The sequence below is a fragment of the Chlorocebus sabaeus genome, chromosome 13 (genome assembly GCF_047675955.1).
Source record: "Chlorocebus sabaeus isolate Y175 chromosome 13, mChlSab1.0.hap1, whole genome shotgun sequence".
NCBI lineage: Eukaryota > Metazoa > Chordata > Mammalia > Primates > Cercopithecidae > Chlorocebus > Chlorocebus sabaeus.
Window position 1 is genome coordinate 78,482,176 of NC_132916.1, and position 19,702 is coordinate 78,501,877.

Here is a 19,702-nt window from a genome sequence, read left to right on the forward strand (position 1 = left end):
CATCCCTGACTTCTATGGTTTTCTCCCCACCACACCCCATAGGTGGACTTTTTCCCCCCAGAAGCCCACAGCCTCTGTGGCCTCATCTGAGCTGTGTCCATGCCAGCCACAGCTGGGGCATGGCTCCTCAGCTGAGCTCCATGTCAAACCGAAGCTGGATCCATTTCATTTGGAAGAATGCCAATTAGAGTGGCTTGTCTTGCTTCCACCCCTCAACCCCCGACATTCTGCAGTTCTGCCCCAAACCCCCTTCCAGAGGTCTCTGGAAAGGCTGCCCCAAGGCAAACCCAAGACAGCAACGGCCTCTGGTTTGATCAGTCGAGGAGAGCTCTGCTGCAGGTTTAAACAAGAAGAGCGACTACTATGAGTCAACTTCATAGTTCTGTAACGAGGATTTTAGAAGTCTAGGAAATGGGCAAGCAGCCTGTGTCCTTGGGAACTGCCTGCTGCACATCCAGCAAAGGGAGGTCCTTGCCATGGCCTTACTGCTTCTTCTGGAAGAGATTGAGCCCCTCACATCCCCCCAGGTGGAACAACACGGAACTGCAGCTGCTGAGACCGGTCACAACCTCAGTCTTTTTCACATCCACTTTTTTTTTTTGAGACAGTCTTGCTCTGTCACCCAGGCTGGAGTGCAGTGGCACAATCTCAGTTCACTACAACCTCCGCCTCCTGGGTTCAAGTGATTCTCCTGCTTCAGCCTCCCGAGTAGCTGGGATTATAGGCATGCCCCACCCCGCCCAGCTAATTTTTGTATTTTTAGTAGAGACAGGGTCTCACCATGGTGACCAGGCTGGTCTCGAACTCCTGACCTCATGAAGCCCTCCAAAGTGCTGGGATTACAGACATGAGCCATTGGGCTCAGTCTACACCCACAATTTTTAACAGAACAGACTAATCTGGGGGAAAGTCAGTAGGAGAAACTAATAGACAATTTGACAATAAAGAATCCAGGTGTGGTAAAAATGATTTATTTTTGAAGCACAGTAACAGCTATGCAACTGGGAACATTTCATTTACCTGTCCCATCTATGTTTTTGTGTCACAAAGACATATACTAAGACTTCGGAAAAATTCCAAAGGAGATTACACTTGAAATGTGCTGTGTTTTCACTTTTTTTTCTTTTTTGTACTTGTCTTACTCACAGTGAATCAAATAAAATAGCTTTACAGCTTACTAAAACTCAAACTTGTTCTCAAAGGAAGCAGTTTAAACATTTTAACTGAAAAATCAGCAACATAACGATTCTACATCAGGAAACCGAACCAGTGAGACAAAAAGTAGCTAATAGAAAGTGTGTCTTGTCAAAAGGTTAAAAATAAAAATAAAGGCCCAGTGCAGTGGCTCATGCCTGTAATCCCAACATTTTGAGTCTCTACAAAAAATAGAAAATATTAGCTGGACGTGGTGGCGCAACTGTAGTCCCAGCTACTCAGGAGGCTGAGGCACAAGGACTGCTTAAGCCTGGGAAGTCAAATCTGCAGTGAGCCCTGATTGCACTACTGCACTCCAGCCTGGGTGGCAGATGACAGAGTGGAACCGTGCCCCCTTCCTCTCCCCCATCAAAAAACAACCCACACACATCACGAAGAAAATCCAACTTATTTACAAAGAGTGGGCCATTTTCAGGACTGAGATCCCAATATGATACGGTAAAACTGTGGGTGCACCGTCCTCTTTGGAAAAAGGGGGCGAGGAACAGGTCTGTCTCAATCCATGCTAAGAATCTGGTTTTAAAAGATCAAAGGAGTCTCAAAGAAAAACGTAACATCACTGTATGCCGCAGGGGTGTCATTTATCATGAATGAAAGGGCTGGGAATGCACTCTCCCTGAGGTGCCCCCCAGGCCTGCCAACCTCCATGAAATCTGGTAGTAAACTGTCAAGAGATCCCTCTGCACCAGCAGGCTGCGGGAAGCTTGTGGGGTTGAGGGCTGGTCTTCTCCTGGGAAGTACCTCCTGCTTTCCCCAAACTGCCAAGCTACCAAGCCCTCTAATGAACAAATGAACCATAGCCTGGAGAGCTGGCACGGTAACCAGAATGGGTGGATGCTGCCAGGAGAGGCCAGGGTCCTCTGAGGATTCGGGGGTCGGCACTCTCGCAGCACCATCTCACTTCTTAGCCATTGCAAATGGGTAGGCCCTTTCTCTTCAAACCCAGAGCAGTAGCTGGCTGGAAGAAACGGCACCAGGAGGATGGCAATAAACTCTGACTGAGTGCATGTCAGCTTTCTGCTGACCCACCTGTAGATTTCAGAGCAAAAGTCCTGACTCACCCAGTCCCATTTTAACTGTGAAGTGTGGCTCTCGTGCTTACAGTCCCAGTCACTCAGGAGGCTGAGGCAGGAGGATCGCTTGAGTCCAGGAGTTTGAATCTTCAGTGAGCTATGATCACACCACTATACTCCAGACAGAGTGACAGAGTGAGACTCCGTCTTTTTTTTTTTTTTTTTTTTTTAAGATGGAGTCCCGCTCTGCCGCCCAGGCTGGAGTGCAGTGGCATGATCTCAACTCACTGCAACCTCCACCTCCTGGGTTCAAGCGATTCTCCTGCCTCAGCCTCCTGAGTAGTTGGGACTACAGGTGTGTGCCACCATGCCTGGCTAATTTTTTGTATTCTTAGTAGAGACAGGGTTTCACCATGTTGGCCAGGTTGGTCTCAAACTCCTTACTTCAAGTGATCTGCCTGCCTCAGCCTCCCAAAGTGCTGGCATTACAGGCGTGAGCCACCATTCCGGGCCGAGACTCTGTCTTATTACAAAAAAAAAAAAAAAAAAAAAAAAAAAAAAAAAAACACACAGAAGAAAGAAGAAGAAGTAAAAGAAGGCTCAGCTGGTACAGTAGATGGCTTATTCTGGAAACTGCCATGATAGGTGGCTAAAAAAAAAAAATTGAAGATACTTAACCCTGAGCCAAACGGTATGTGTCTGTGTGGTGTGTGTGAGTATGTACATGTGTGAGACTGCATATGTGTGTGTGTGTACATTTGTGTGGTGTGGGGTATGTGTGTGAAGGGGGGTGAAGGTCCCAGAGGCGGCCCTGGGACAAAGCGCTCCTGCCACTCGTCCCCAGCATGGCACAGCCACACAATTCAGAGCACAGCAGAGCCCACACCTGGAGGCTGGGCTCCCCTTGCAGGTGGGGTTAGCAATAGCCAACATGAAAAATTCCAGATAGCAAACCTCTCCTGGCCACCTGACTACATATTCCAAACATTATCTGATGTAATGAAATTCAAGACCATTCACAGTCTTTCTTAAACTTCTGACTACAACCCACATTGAGGTTAGTTACACAGCTGCCAAGAGGGTAGGGACACAGGCTAGGTAACAAGAGTTCAGACTCAGCCTGATTGCACAGGGTGCGCTCTGACCTGTCCCAGTCCGCTGTTTGTGGTGGTGACCCACTAAATTGATTTTGTGACCCACTTGTGGATTCTACTGCAGCTTGGACCTGCAGTCTCCGTGCACATGGAAAATCATTCCCTCCACGGAAGTAGGTGGGCCTCCCCGCAGGAGGCCCCAGCCTCAGTGAGTATCACCAAGTGCCACCAAGCCCCCACAACCCTGCTGAGGAGGAGGAAGCAGGTTTCACTGACCATCTTTAAAGAAAAGGGGGCGCCACGGTGGGCCCACTCAGGTCCAGGCTGGCAACCACAGGTCCACCCGTCCAAGACCCAAGGCGAGGCTGGGCCATTCCCTGCAAGGGCGTGGTGGTCCCTTAGGACTTGCCCAGCGGCGCCCCCGCGCTCTGGGATCTCTGCACCAGGAGGATGAGCCTGGCGAGGTCGGAGAGCGCCGGGAACGCGGCCATCACGCGGTCCACCTGGTCGCGCGGGAAGACGCTGTAGAGCGCGATGCGAGCCCGGGCGCGAGCCTCCCCCTCGTCCTCGGCCGCGTAACCTGAAAGTCCCCCAGTGGCGCCGTCGCCCCAGGCCGGCTCCGCCCAGGCGGAGCGCCCAGGGAAGCGGTCGGAGCGGGGTAGACGGGCCCACGGGTCGTCGGGCAGCCTACGCGAGGAAAGCAAGTCGCCGTGCAGGTCCCTAGGGCGGTGTTCGCCCCGCGGCTGGAGCTGCAGGCCGGGTGGAGGCGGGAGGTCGCCCGGGGAGAACTGGCTCTCCAGGCTAGGGAGGCTGAGCGGGCCTGGCACCTGGCAGCCCGCGGAAACCCAGTCGGGTCCTCCCAGTCGGGGCGTGAGGCCACAGGCGTGGCCCGGGGGAGGCGGCCCGAGGGGCCCCGGGTCGTCGCCGAAGGCCAGCCGAGAGAAGCTCCCCTGCAGGGCGACCAGGTCTGGGGACCCCCGCGCCAGCGGGAGGCGGTGCGCAACTGGCTCCTGGGGGGCCGCCCGGGCTCCTGCGGGACCTCCCGGGGCTCTCGGTGGCAGCTGCTCCTCCGCGCCCGCGCCCGCGCCCGCGCCAGGCCGGGCCCCTGTCTTGGCGCGGAGCTCGTCGGCCACCGCCAGCTGCGCGTGGTGCGGCCTCTCTGGGTGGTAGAACTTGCACTTGATGCCGTAGGTGCATTTCTTGCCTGAAAGGGGCGGGGGCAGAGAGGGCGAGGCGTGAGGCCGGGAGCGCGGAGGGGCGGTGCTGCCTGGTGCATCCGGGGAGTGCCAGCCCGCCCGCCTCTCCGTGGAGAGTCCTCCAAGCAGGCCCCCAGGCCGCCGCGGACTCCGCAGACTTAGCGCTCTGGAAACGCCCCAGGATCTGGGCTCGAGACCGAGGTGGGGAGAAGTGCCCAGGAGGCGCGGGCGGCCTGGGCGAGGGGGCGCTGGGCACACTCATCCCAGGGTATGCAGAGGAGTGTCGGTCCCAGGTCCCTTTGACCAGGGACTCAGACCAAATCTCTGGATTCAAAGACTTTCAGCCTCCACAGAACCCTGTGGATAAGGCCAGGCTTAAGGAGTGGGCGGTAGGGAGTGGGCACTCGGGGCATAGGACTGCGCCTGCAGTGCTGCCTCAGTTCCTACCGTTCTCCCTGTTCGCTGTGTTTAATGCTTGCCTCACCCTGCACGCTGTTCTAACAGAGTCGTGAACAAAAGATCAAGTGTTACCATCCAGACCGAGGGCTTCTGAGTGTGAAAGGGGGAAGGAGTCAACCTGAATGTGTGTATGGTCACCTAATTCTAACAAGAAATGATTGACTGTCACCCAAGTCTTTAATGAACTTGGAGACATCAAATAACTTGGTGAAGCAAGTCAGTGAAAGAGCTGACTAGAAGGCTGACATCCCCCTGGGTGCTAGCATAAAATTCTTAACTCTTCATGGATAGCAGTGACCAAAATCCATAAGGTGGAGGGGTGGGGTAGGGTGAGGACAGAAGCTGCCAGGGGCCAGGTGAAGGGACTGAGACCCACAGCTGGGTTTGTGTCCAGCCTCCTGGCTTCTCAGACATAGCGTTGCTGTGTGCATGATCCCTGCATCTGACCGTGGCATGGGACCCTGGCTCCCATGAAATCACCAGCCAGGATGTCAGTTCTGCAATAACCCTGTCAGGAAAGTTCACTCTCCAGGGTGGCATAGCTGGAGGACAGAATTTGGGCAAGAGCCCAGGCTGCTGAGCACCAGGCCAGTGCTTTTTGACTGTGCTCCTGTACTGCCCCCACACAAGGCCCTGAACAGGGCCCACGAAGCACTGGGCACTACCCACCATAGGGACAATGCTGCCAGGATGGCTCTGGGGGCTTCGGCTTCCTGCTCAGGAAGTTGCTCAGGGAAGGTCCGTGGCGGCCCAGGGGGTCATCAGGAGGCATGAACCTGGAAAATAAGCACAGGCGCAACTGCAAGACCACCTGGGATTTGCCACCAGCACCTGTACAAAAGGAGCAGGCCCACGTTCCCCGAGAGCACCAGGAAGCATTCGGCCCTGAGCCCACCATAACCCAGCGGGATGTCACAGCATCTTAAAGCAAAAGCTTCCCTTCACACTGAACCCCATGCAGAGCACACAGCACAGCTCTGGGCCTCTTTGGGTGTTTCTCCCGCTGTGGTTCAAGCCAGCAGTGTCAGAATCACCTAGCAACTTAAAAGTGCAGTCATCTGAGTGCAGTGGTTCACATGGGTAATCCCAACACTTTGGGAAGCTGAGGCAGAAAGATCCCTTGAGCTCAGGAGTTCAAGACCAGCCTGGGCAGCATAGTGAAACCTTGTCTCTACAAAAAGTAAAAAAAAAAAAAAAAAGAAGAAAATTAGCCAGGTGTGGTGGTGAATGTCTTTAGTCTCAGCTACTCGGGAGGCTGAGGTGGGAGGACGACTGAGCCTGGGAGATGGAGGCTGCAGTGATTCGTGATTGTGCCACTGCACGCCAGCCTGGGTGACAGAGTGAGATCCTGGCAAAAAAAAAAATTGCAGCCTCCGAGCTTCACACAAGACCTGACTCATCAGAATCTGAAGTTGTTCAGGAATCTGCTTTTAAGAACTTCCCCTTTGGAAGGCCGAGGCGGGCAAATTGCCTGAGCTCAGGAGTTCAAAACCAGCCTGGGCAACACAGTAAAACCTCATCTCTACTAAAAAATACCAAAAAAATTAGCTGGGCGTGGCAGCAGGTGCCTGTATTCCCAGCTACTCAGGAGGCTGAGGCAGGAGAATTGCTTGAACCCAGGAGGCAGAGGTTGCAGTGAGCCGAGATCACACTACTGCACTCCAGCCGGGACGGCAGAGTGAGACTCCATCTCCAAAACAAAAAAGAACTTCCCAGGTGATTTTTATCCAGGAAAATGAAAGTATAATTGCTCTAAGGGCTCCTCTGGCTTCCCACTGTCCTCAACAAAAGGTTAGAAACCTCTATGAGGTTAACAAACACTTCCAGAAAAGCCAAGAGTGGTGTCATACGCCTATAGTTCCAGCTACTAGAGAAGCTGAAGAGGGAGGATCCCTGGAGCCCCGGAGTCCAGCCTGGGCAAGAGAGCTAGACTCTGTCTCTAAACAAACAAACAAACAACAACAGTTCCAGAAGGTTTCAGAGTTGTACGACCTCCTTGAGGCTTACGTCCCACTTCTCCTGTGTTTCACCCCTTGAAACAGAGCTGTGTCGGGCTGTGAACCTCCAGGTGAAGAGGATCAATAGGAACAGGGAGTTTGAATCAGTGAGGAAGTGGACCCCAGATGCTGCCTGCACAGCCAGCCACCTCACAGACTTAACCTCCTCTGCACACCCTGGGGGCACAGGATCTGGTCGCAGTTTCCAGGGCTGCCCTGCCCCCGACCTGCCCTTCTCTTCTCCCTGGCATGGAGCCCTAATGAGGAAGGGAACGCATGCTCAGAGTTCAACAGGGAAAACCCAATTCCTCAGAAGGAAAACGCCCCTTGCTAAGTGAGGTTCCACTTTCTATATAAATACTTTTGTTCCCAAGGCCACTTCCAGGTCATACAAAGGTTCTGTAGAGAGTTTGGGATTCTAAATCAAGGAGGAGATGCTTTTATGGGTTGCTGTCCCCCTAAGAGTCCAGAGTCATGCTGAAGTCCCACTCTGCAGAGAGCTGGGTGATCCCCGGCCCTGTGTGGCCTCCACAGAGCAGCTCCCAGCTGCACAGCCGGCTTCTCAGAATTGGGCCTTGACCAAGAATCTGGGGAACCGCCCACTGTGGTTATTAAAAGTTCCCAAAGACTTCCTCTCCTGCTCTCCCAGGAGCAGAAACTGTGCCAAGAGGGCCCTGTGGACGTGCCTGGGGCACCAGGGCAGGCGCCCTTGCTCACAAGCGGGCGGCAGGCCCTGCCTCCTGGCAGGCCCTTAACAGAGGCCAGTGCGTCAAAAGGACTTGGCCCCGGCCCCAGGCTGTCGTCAGGCCAGAGATGGCCATGTCCCTGAGAGCTCAGTGAGGATTCCATAGGCCCAGACTAGCCAGATTCCTCCAGGCCGCAGATGGACAGTGAGAGCCACCAGCCTTTTGCAGCTGGAAATGACAATGGGGGCTCCTGCAGGGCGCTGCTGCCATGCCTCTGGCCCTCCACCTCCATGGCTGCAGGAGCAGTTGGCCATGGGGACCACAGTACCCCTTGGGGCATCATGTCCCGGGAATAGCTGCTACCACTTCTGGGGCACAATTGTCTCTAGTCCTCACAGTGATCTCAGAGGTGACACTATTAATCCCTTTTCAAGCTGAAGAACATTCAGCTCAGAGAGGCTGAGTGGTTCCCCCTTGACTCCCAGCCAGTAAGTGTCAGGACCTCAGATGGAAACCTCACCTGCCCCAGCCCTTTCTCAAACACCACACTGTGTCCCTGGGTCCAGAGTCAGGAGCTGCTCGGTCGTGTGCAAACAACCTGAGCCCAGACCTCTCTCCCCATCGACCCTTCCCCGGGCCACGGCCATTCACTCGGTCATTCCTTTACAACTAGTTACTGCACGCCTGTGGGTCAGGCATGCTGGAGACACCACACGTAAGACAGATACAGTCCCTGCCCTCACAGAACTGAGGAGTTTGTCTCAAACCACTTTCCAAAAAGTCAGTCAGAGAGCCCAGAATGAGGGCTAAGCTAACACTGCCTGGAACAGAAATGGAAATGGAAGCAACAGGCCAGCTGGCTGTGCTCTGTCACACACTGCTCTGGTCTCCAGACCCTCATCCACCTTGCCAGTGTCTGCCCTCACCACCTGCTAAGCAGTTTGTCCCTGTGGCCCTGGTGTCCCTCTCCGCCTTCAGCCATAGCCAGTTGGTCTGGGATGAACTGACCCAAGGGTCCTATTTCAGGGCCACATGAACCAGCCAGTTTCTCCTGAACATTTCAACCCAGAGGTGTGGAGACAGTCAGGGCCAGGCAAGGGGAGATCTTTACAGCCCAAAAGAAAAGATTCTGGGTGGGTCTCAGTGGCTCACACCTAAAATCTCAACACTTTGGGAGGCTGAGGCAGGAGGATCGCTTGAGCCCAGGCATTCAAGGCTGCAGTGAGCTGTGATCATGCTACTGCACTGCAACCTGGGCAACAGAGTCAAGTCCCTGTCAAAAAAAAAAAAAAAGAAAAGAAAAGAAAATCTGTTGCCCACTCCCATATGTAATTCAAAACTTTTGTTTAAAAAAAAAAAAAAAAAAGCAGTGGCTCACACCTGCAATCCCAGCACTTGGGGAAGCCAAGGTGGACAGATCACAAGGTCAGGAGATGGAGGCTATCTGGCTAACACGGTGAAACCCTATCTCTACTAAAAATACAAAAAATTAGCCAGGCATGGTGGTGCGTGCCTGTAACCCCAGCTACTCAGGAGGCTGAGGCAGGAGAATCGCTTGAACCCCAGCGGCAGAGTTTGCAGTGAGCCAAGATTGAGCCACTCTAGCCTGGATGACAGAGCAAGATTCCATCTCAAAAAATAAAATAAAATCAGACAAAAACCTGAAATAAGTGAAAGGCAATACAACAAAGTATAGATCTTTTCCATGATGACTATTTCAATAATCTGAAGTATGCAATTCTGTTTTTTTTAAGTTAGTGGTGCCCTAAGCACATGCTTGCATGCTTGGCCCACATCTTGGGCTTCTCTGTAGTGTGTCAGATGTGGCCCTGGGAACAGCAAGGTCAGAGCAAAGCAGCCCGCCGAGAATGCGGACCTGGGGGAGCTCTGTCTGCGGGGCTGAGGGACCGGGTGACCCCAAGCTTCGCCACCTGGAGGCGGGCGTGGCCACTGCCCCGCCCCCGAACCCCCACCCGCCCAGGCCGGCCGTACCGGTCGTTGACGAAGGAGAACATGAGCAGCCTCTGCTCGATGAACCACTTCCACTCGGGGTTCTCGCTCTGCAGGTCCCGGTAGTTGTCGTTGGAGACGATGACGCCGTCCTGCTCGTAGGCCACCTTCACGATGTAGCGGTCGTCGTAGCAGACCAGGCGCTTGCCGTGCACCTTGCGGGATGGCGTGTACACCAGCACCGCCTGCCGCTCCAGCTCCGCCAGCACGTGCTGCTCTGGGGGCAGGCGACGGAGATGCGGGTGAGGGCCCAAGGGCACCGCCCCTGAGGACCACCCCCAGCGCGAGGCCACCCACCTCCCCACCCGATTCCCGGGCCGGTCAAACGAGGGCCAGGGAGGTTTTGAGGGGAGCGGGGGGAAAAAAATTTCAGTTCTTCCTGCCATAGCGTTCGCTCCTTTCACCCCATTTCACTGAATTTGCCTGAAGCCCCAGGTCAAGCGGGCGTGTGGCTTCCGTCCTGCCCATGTCATGACAGGAGTCCAGAAAGCCGTACTCTGCAAGGGAGAGTCACTTTAGAAGGAAGCACTCAGCCACAACCTTTGTCCTTTTGAGGGATCCATGCCACAATGCCCCTACCGTAGCAGGCACAGAGGCCTCCTGGAGAAAGACATTCCTGTATTAACCGGGACCTTGGTGATGATGCCTTCAGCATGATGGGGAGCCTTGCCTCCACCTGAAAAGCCCTGCATGGGCCCCTAGCTGGGAGCCAGAGATCCATCTTCTCCCACCATACAGGAACCTGCCTGGGACACCTTCGGGATGGAGCACCCCATCTCTGACAGATACAGGGACTCAAGAACATCATAGAAAGCGTCCGAGACTAGGAATCCAGCCTGGAGTCTGGGCTGGGCTCCAGTTCCTGGGTACTTCACCCCCGTTTAATGTCCGTCCGGTTTTATATTTATAAAATGAAGATAGCAACGCCTCCTCTTCTGGTCTCAGAGTGTCTGTAAGTGGACTGAGCTCAAGGGAGTGCGAGTTCTTGCAAAAACTACTCAAGAGATAAATATACACCAGATGGTACAAACATTACAAGGCCTTTTTTATCAGAGGTTAAAATCTGCATCCCAGGAGGACCAGCTGTTTGATCTGAATTTTGCCTTTGGAGACATGCAGGGAAAAAAAAAAAAATCCATTTGACACGTAATAATTACTCAGGTCCCTCAAGTTTAAGTCCTTTCCCATATGACACTGTTGGCTGATTTTTAAAAGGTGCATAATGCAGCTATGGTACAAAGAACAAAAATAAAGACACCACATATCCAGCATCTCCTTTGAGAAACAGGAGGTGGCTCATGCTTGGAAGTCCCCTCTGTCCCCTCAGTCTGCAATCCTCTCCATTCCCCTTAAGCCCTTAGGATAACCCTAGTTTTAGAACGCCGTGTTTATAATTTCCTTGTTTTTAGCTTTAAAAATGCAGATTATGAGAATCATTTTCTTTCTTTTTTTCTTTCTTTTTTTTTGACAAGATCTCACTGTGTCATCCAGGCTGGAGTGCAGTAGCACGATCATGGCTCACTGCTGCTTCTACCCTCCAGGCTCAGGTGATCCTCTTACCTCAGCCTCCTGTGTAGCTAGGACTGCAGGCGTGCACCACCACGCTCAGCTAATTTTTGTATTTTTTGTAAAGATAGGGTTTCACCATGTTGCCCAAGCTGGTCTCAAACTTCTAGACTCAAGCATCCACCAACCTTAACCTCCCAAAGTGCTGGGATTACAGGGGTAAGTCACCATGCCCCGCTGAGGACCATTTTCAGTGTGATTACACATTAGACTTGACACAAATGGAATCACACTATACATATACTTAAGCAGCTTGTCTTTTCTGTTCATCATTGTGTTTGTGAGGTTTGGTTATGTCATATGTTCATCACTGTTAGTCTCTTGCATCTAAGTCCCTGGCACAGAAGAGGCAAGAGCCTCTTCAGGGTATATCTCCAAGGGTGAATATGGATTAGCGGTATGGAAGGCACTTTACAAGGTAATGCCAAATTGTTTTCCAGAGTGGTGATGCCAAGTTACATACCCAACACAGCACATAAGACAACCTTGTTGACACTTGGCATTTTCAGGCTTTTGAATTTTTGCCAATCTGGTGGGCACAAAATGGCCTCCTACTGTGGTTTTATTTTGCATTTCTCTGGTTGCTAATGAGATTGAGTATCTTTTCATATGTTTGTATGTTTATATGGCCATATATGTTTCCTTTTCTGTAAACAGCTTATTCATGCTTTAGCCCATCTTTCTGTTGATTCATTGTCTTTTCTCATTGATTTGGAGAAGTTCTCTCTAGACCTAGGCAGTAATCCTTCATCAGTAATGTGTGATGTATAACCCGCCCCCACACTCTCACCACAGTTTGAGGCTTATCTTTTCACTTTTTTGTTTTTGTAGTATCTATTAATGAATAAAAGCTTTTATTCATTAATAGGTTGAGAGGGAGGTAGGGAGTGGTTGCTCGGCGCATAGGACTGCGCCTGCATTGCCGCCTCAGTTCCCACTGTTCTCCCTGTTCGCTGTTTCATTAATAGGTTCTGTGGGCCTCTTTGGGTGTTTCTCCCACTGTGGTTCAAGCCAGCAGTGTCAGAATCACCTAGCAACTTAAAAGTGCAGTCATCTGAGTGCAGTGGTTCACATGGGTAATCCCAACACTTTGGGAAGCTGGGGCAGAAAGATCCCTTGAGCTTAGGAGTTCAAGACCAGCCTGGGCAGCATAGTGAAACCTTGTCTCTACAAAAAGTAAAAAAAAAAAAAGAAAATTAGCGAGGTGTAGTCAAATTATACCTGACATACACGTATGTATTCATTTATTACATCATACATAATAAATAGTGAAATTTATTCATCTTTCCTCATAAGTTTGCACTTGTTGTGGCTTATTTAAAAATTCCTTCCCTACCCCAAAGGAATTTCTCTACTTTTTCCTACATTATATTTAAGTATTACACTACTGTTGAAATTCACCATTCTTCACATTCAGACCATAAAGAATAATTCAGGACAACCAGTTCATGACAGGGAACTGAACACAAGTATCTATATTCCCTCCTTCTCATAGTTCCAACGTAATGAAAGGTGGGGGAGAGCTGTAATCACGTTAAAAGTAGGTTTGGGGACAGCAGCAAACCCCAGATTTTGACATATTTTAGGAAGACAGAAAGCAGAGAGGATCTTATTGATTGGGGCATGAAGGGAACCACAGCCCAGAATGTGTGCAGAAGGCTGGAGTGGAGGTGGGAGCCATTTCCCTGCAGTCTTGGAGCACTCCAAGTGGTGGAGATGGAGTGGACGTTGGTAAAGTCAGGATGACTAACAGGTGAGCTGAGCTACTCCCTGGCAGCTGCTCCCAGGAGCATGGACCTCCACTCATTTCCCATCCCCATCCCGATAAACAAAGTGAAGATACAACCAGGAAGGAGGAAGCCTCCCGTTGTCGCTGTTGACCTCCTAGAATAAAACCATAAAACCATCATCATCCTGCCAATGGAATAAGTGGTGGGCAGAGGCGCCAGGCTGCCTGCCTACTCCATGCCAGGTATACTAAAGTGAAAACTGCCAGTCAACACAAATGGTCCGCACTGCCATTCAGGGAGAAGTTATCATACTAGGAGAGAAAACCCATGGCAATTGCAGATACACAGTCATGTGCTGCATAACAATGTTTCAGGCCATGTGTGTGACAGTGGTCCCATAGGACTATAACAGAGTTGAAAAATTCCCATCATCATAGCCATCCTGACCTTGTAGTGTGACACGTGACTCATGTGTCTGAGGTGATGCTGGTGGAAACACTCTACTGTGCTGCCAGTTGTGCAAAAGTCTAGCATATACAATTATGTACAGTACGTAACACTTGATCATAATAATAAAGAGCTTTGCATCTGATCTCTTCTCACAGGTGAGCATCCCTAATCCAAAAATCTGACCAACATGATGTTCAAAGGAAATAGTCACTGGAGCATTTGGGATTTGGGATTTTTGGATTAGGAATGCTGAGCCAGTAAGCATAATGAAAATATTCAGGAATTCAAAACACTTCTGGTCCCAAGTATTTCAGATAAGGGATACTCAACCTGTTTAAGAAGCCAAACAACAAACAAGACCCTGTTTGTTTAAACCACAGTGTTCTGACCGTGCCTAGTGGCTCATGCTTGTAATTCTAGCACTTTAGGAGGCTGAGGCAGAGGGATTGCTTGGGCCCAGAAGTTAAAGACCAGCCTGAGCAACATGGCAAAACCCTGTCTCTACAAAAAACAAAAACTAGCTAGGGCCGGGTGTGGTGGCTCACACGTGTAATCCCAGCACTTTGGGAGGCAGAGGAGGGTGGATCACCTGAGGTCAGGAGTTCAAGACCAGCCAACATGGTGAAACCCCATCTCTAATAAAAATACAAAAATTAGCTGGGTGTGGTGGCACATGCCTATAGTCCCAGCTACCTGGGAGGCTGAAGCAGGAGAATCGCCTGAACCTGAGAGGCAGAGGTTGCAGTGAGCCAAGATCATGCCATTGTACTTTGGCTTGGGTGACAAGAGTGAAACTCCATGTAGAAAGAAAGGAAGAAATAAAGAGAGAAAGAAAGAAAAGAAAGAGAGAAAGAAAGAAAGAGAAAGAAAGAAAGAAAGAAAGAAAGAAAGAAAGAAAGAAAGAAAGAAAGAAAGAAAGAAAGAAAGAAAGAGAGAGAGAGAAAGAAGGGAGGGAGGGAGGGAGGGAGGAAGGAAGGAGGGAGGGAAGGAAGGAGCCAGCTGGGTGGGTGTGATGATGGGCACCTATAGTCCCAGCTACTGAAAAGGCTAAGGTAGGAGGATCTCCTAAGCCAGGGGAGAGCAAGTCTGCAATGAGCCATAGTGAGACTCCATCTCAAAAATAAATAAATAAATAATAAAACCACAGTATTCTAATATTTGTAGCTTAAAATATTCCTAGCTGATTGAAGAATTAAAAATGAAGAGGTTGGGTGAGGTGACTCTTGCCTGTAATCCCAGCACTTTGGGATTTTGAGGAGGGCTGATCACGAAGTCAAGAGATTGAGAAAATCCTGGCCAACATGGTGAAACCCAATCTCTACTAAAAATATAAAAATTAGTTGGGTGTGGTGGCACGTGCCTGTAATCCCAGCTACTCAGAAGGTTGAGGCAGGAGAATCACTTGAACCTGGGAGGAGGAGGTTGCAGGGAGCCGAGATCGTGCCACTGTACTCCAGTTTGACGACAGGGCAAGATTCGGTCTCAAAAAATAAGAAGAAGAATTCCCTGGGTCTCAGTTTTCTTCTTCTTTTTAAATAAAGAGATTAGATGAGGTATTCAGTAAATAAATATCACCTGACCAAATAAATGTCTCTTTCAAATCCTATAAACTATTAGGAGTGGAATATAGATCCAGTGTCTCTTCAGGTATTAAAAGGTGTTAGGCACAATTATTTTGATAACTTAACACACCAAAAGAGTAATTTGTTCATTCATCTACTCAACAACTGCTTAATGAACACCGAATTTTGAACTACTTATTGAATACCAGGTGTTAACACTAGGTGCTAGGTGCTAGGTGATGGGGCTACGGCATTGAACAGTCGTAATCAGTGCCTTCATGGAGCTTATAGCACAGTGAGGAAGACAAACATCATTAAACAAACAACTAAGTAGATATTTGACTATCGATGTTAGAAGTGCACCAAGGAAACGTGTCTAGTACCTCTTGGGCATACATCTGCTCCAGCATACCTCTGATAGGGGTGTCAGCTCTTGGTGGGTCCTTCCTCCAGGATGGAACAAAAACTTTGATGTAGGTGTGTCCTCTGTCCCTGAACCAGTCCACAGCCAGCTTGATTCCCCGGCAAGAGAAGGTTTCTTTATTTCCATGGCTACAATGGGAAAACAAAGAAATCTGTAGAGACACTGCAAGTGTTCTTAAGAGTGATTCCCTGTGAATATCCTGGATCACAGTCTCATAATCAAGAGAGAAGCAGGAAAATCCGCATTTTAGGCCAGGAGCGGTGGCTCATGCCTGTAATCCCAACACTTTGGGAGGCCGAGGCGGGCAGATCATTTGAGGTCAGGAGTTTGAGAACAGCCTGGCCAAAATGGTGAAACCCCATCTCTACGAAAAATACAAAAATTAACCAGGTGTAGTGGTGTGCACCTGCAATCCCAGCTACTCTGGAGGCTGGGGCAAGAGAATCACTTGAACCTGAAAGGTGGAGGATTCAGTGAGCCGCAATCCCACCACAGCACTCCAGCCTGGGCAACAGAGGGAGGCTCTGTCTCAACAATAACAACAACAACAAAACAAAACACACATATATACACACACAAGAAAAATCTACATTTTAAAGATAGTTCATTCTTTCATTCACAAATAATATCCATTAACAAGAACCACATAGCGTGTGATAGGTATGTAGAGGGTCTTGGCCTCTGTGATAGCTAATACTGAGTGTCAACTCGATTGGATTGAAGAATGCAAAGTATTGTTCCTGGGTGTGTCTGTGAGGGTGTTGCCAAAAGAGATTAACATTTGAGTCAGTGAACTGGGAGAGGCAGACCCACCCCCAATCTGGGTGGGCACCATCTGTTCCAGCATGGCTAGAACATAGCAGGCAGAAGAAAGTAGAATGAGCAGACTTGCTGAGTCTTCTGGCCTTCATTTTTCTCCCATGCTGGATGCTTCCTGCCCTCGACATCAAACTCCAAGTTCTTCAGCTTTTGGACTCTTGGACTTACACCAGTGGTCTGCCAGGGGCTCTTCGACCTTCGGCCAGGCTGAAGGCTGCACTGTCAGCTTCCCTACTTTTGAGGTTTTGGGACTTGGACTGGCTTCCTTGCTCCTCAGCTTGCAGATGGCCTATTATGGGACTTCACTTTGTGATCGCCTGAGTCAGTACTCTTTAATAAACTCCCCTTCTTATATACATCTAGCCTATTAGTTCTTCGCTCCAGAGAATCCTGACTAACACAGCTCCAAGGAGAATACATTCTGAGGACTAACAGACAAGACCCTCTCTTTAACCGAAGCTAAGAAAGATCAACATAAGACAGAAAGGAGTGGCCATCTACAGAATCACTCTCACCCTGAGAGATGGTCGTAAATGTGTTATTGGGTTTCCCAAGTCCAAGCAAGGAGGCCAATGCCCCTCAAATTCCACAGAAGACTTCAGTGGAGGCAATAAGGAGAGAGTGGTGTGAGATCAGGCAGGGCCTTGCAGACATTATGGAAGATTCCTTTCTTCCTCCTAAGAGGAATTAAAAAGCCACGGGAGGATTTTAAGATTTGAAGTAGATGACGTGATGTGATGTGATGTGATGTGATGTGATGTGATGTGATGTGATGTGATGTGATGTGATGTGATGTGAAGTGATGTGATGTGTCAAAAAGCCCAATCTGAAGCCGGGGGCTGTGGCTCACACCTGTAATCCCAGAACTTTGTGATGCCGAAGCGGGTGGATCATGAGGTCAGGAGATTGAGAACATCCTGGCCAACATGGTGAAACCCTATCTCTACTAAATATACAAAAATTAGCCGGGCGTGGTGGCGCATGCCTGTAATCCCAGCTACTCAGGGGGCTGAGGCAGGAGAACTGCTTGAACCCGGGAGGCGGAGGTTGTAGTGAGCCGAGATCGCGCCACTGCACTCCAGCCTGGGCGACAAAGCAAAAATTGACAGTGACTTGGACTAAGCTGGTGGTGGTGGATGAGGGAGAAGAGTAGGTGAACTTGAGAGATATTTATTTAGAAAGTCAAATCTCCAGAACTCAATGACTGATTGGATATGGAAGTGATAGAGAAGAAGGCATCAAAGATGACTCAAGATCTCTGGCTTGTGTAACAGGATGGTGGGCTATTCACTGACACCAGGAATTCTGGAAGGGAACAGGGTTAGAGGGAAAGATCATGAGTTTTATTTTAGACACGTATCAAGCTGTTAACATTTCCACTTAGAGGAAATGTTAAGTAAACAGTTACGGTGCAGAGGAGATGCCTGAGTGATTAAAGCTGTAGGCCATCTCTGTGTAAGCAATAGCTGAGGCCACAGCATGGACAGAATTTCTGCTCGCCTGGAGAGAAAGTGAGTGGCCTGGGCTGGACCTGGAGGAACTCTGTGACTTCACAACTGGTTATAGGTAGATGGGGGGCAATATCACATGGGACTCAGGAGGGACGGATCTAAGAAGCAGGAAGAAAACCAGAGGGTGCGCATCAGGAAAGCAGAGGGAAAGGGGCCACCAAATGCTGCTCCAAGTGACTGGTGAAACCTGAAGATGTCCCTCAGACTCAGTCAGTGGGATCAGTGGGGTTTCACTGGAGGGAGACAAGTGGGTAGATTTGAGATACTGAGAAGGCAAAATCAATTGGACTTAGCCATGGATGAGACAGAGCCTGGCCTCAAATTAGATCACTCTGCCTCCTCTTCCACCTTCAGATCCCAGCTTCATCCTCACTTCCTCAGGAAAGCATCTGCTACTCCCTAGACTCCATCAGATCCGTCTCACGAGCTCTCAATGCACCCTCCCGCTCCTTCCTGGCACTGGGGAACATTCGCACCCATCCAGGGGATCACCTGGGTCTCCCTTCTTTAAACCATGAGCTCCTCTTGCTCACCACACAACTCTCAGTGCCCAGCATTGTGCCTAATAATTGTGATGACCCAATTTAAAAGCCGTTGAATAAAATAATGGCTGAGAAGAAACTCAGCTGAGAAGCATCTAGAGGAGAAGCCTAAGCAAAGGGAAGAGCTGACCGGAAAGATCCAAACACAGGCATGACTGACATGGTCTAAGGATCAGAAAGACAGGAGTGGGGCTGGAGCACGAGGAATGAGCCCGGGCAACGGATGTAAAGGGAGAGGCAAGGATAAGTTCTTAGAGAGCCAAGGACCACCATGCCACTCATGCCCTCTCCCGAGAAGCCTGGCAGCCAACCCATATGCAGACAAGGATGACATTTTGAATTCGCATTGCTGTGCTCTCTCTCATATGTGACCTTTCCTGCTATTTTCTCAGGGGAGATTAGGATAGTCACAAGTTTATAAAAGAAAAAGGACGCGGTGGCTCATGCCTGTAATCCCAGCACTTTGGGAGGCCGAGGCGGGCGGATGACCTGAGGTCAGGAGTTCAAGACCAGCCTGGCCAACATGGTGAAACCTCGTCTTTACTAAACATACAAAAATTAGCTGGATGTGGCAGTGCGCACTTGTAATCCCAGCTACTGGAGAGGCTGAGGCTGGAGAATCTCATGAGCCCAGGAGGCAGAGGTTGCAGTGAGCCGAGATCGAGTCACTACACTCCAGCATAGGTGACAGTGCGAGATTCTGTCTCAAAAAAAAAAAAAAAAAAAAAAAAAATAAATATCCCTTTCACTATTGAGGCTGAACTCTGAGGCTTGTACAGTGAGGAGAAAACATCAACAGGGATGTCTGTGGTCAAAAGGAAGAGGAAGGCCAAGCGCGGTGGCTCACGCCTGTAATCCCAGCACTTTGGGAGGCCAAGGAGGCAGGATCATGAGGTCAGGAGATCGAGACCATCCTGGCTAACATGGTGAAACCTGTCTCTACTAAAAATACAAAAAAATTAGCTGGGTATGATGGCGTGCACATGTAGTCCCAGCTATTCGGGAGGCTGAGGCAGGAGAATCGCTTGAACCTGGGAGGCGGAGGTCACAGTAAGCTGAGATTGCACCACTGCACTCCAGCCTGGGCGACAGCGAGACTCCATCTGAAAAAAAAAAAAAAAAAAAGAAGAGGAAGCAGATCGCTGGTACCTTCCAGGCCAGCAGAAGTTGAAAAAGAGGGAAGATGGAAGGAGGAGGAGGTCCTCACCCCGCACCCCCACTCCGGCTCTACCCAGCCCAGCCATACAGGAGGGGGAGATGGAGAAACATCGAGACTGTGTGAACAAGAGGCTGAACCAAAGGCTGAACGTCTGTTTTTCAGCACAACCCGGGCAGGTTGCAAGCCCCTCAGAGAAACCTGGTTTCTGTAGGGCCGCCTTGGAGGAACATGGCTGGAGAGGTGAGTCTGAAGCAACACCCCATCCCTCA

The 19,702-nt window shown here is 50.2% G+C and overlaps 1 protein-coding gene across 5 annotated transcripts in view; it reads right to left on the minus strand.

The window, feature by feature from the left end:
* Window positions 1-952: 952 nt before the first annotated feature.
* ZC3H12D (zinc finger CCCH-type containing 12D) overlaps window positions 953-19,702 on the minus strand; it is a 39,137-nt gene continuing 20,387 nt past the window's right edge. For all 5 annotated transcript variants that reach the window (XM_008006692.3, XM_008006688.3, XM_073022562.1 and 2 more), the window contains 4 exons: window positions 15,391-15,530; window positions 9,653-9,887; window positions 5,647-5,753; window positions 953-4,526 (listed from right to left, as the gene is read on the minus strand). In XM_008006692.3, coding sequence (XP_008004883.3) covers window positions 3,721-4,526; window positions 5,647-5,753; window positions 9,653-9,887; window positions 15,391-15,530 — 1,288 coding nt within the window. In that variant the 3' untranslated portion in view covers window positions 953-3,720. The remainder of the gene's footprint in view (window positions 4,527-5,646; window positions 5,754-9,652; window positions 9,888-15,390; window positions 15,531-19,702) is intronic.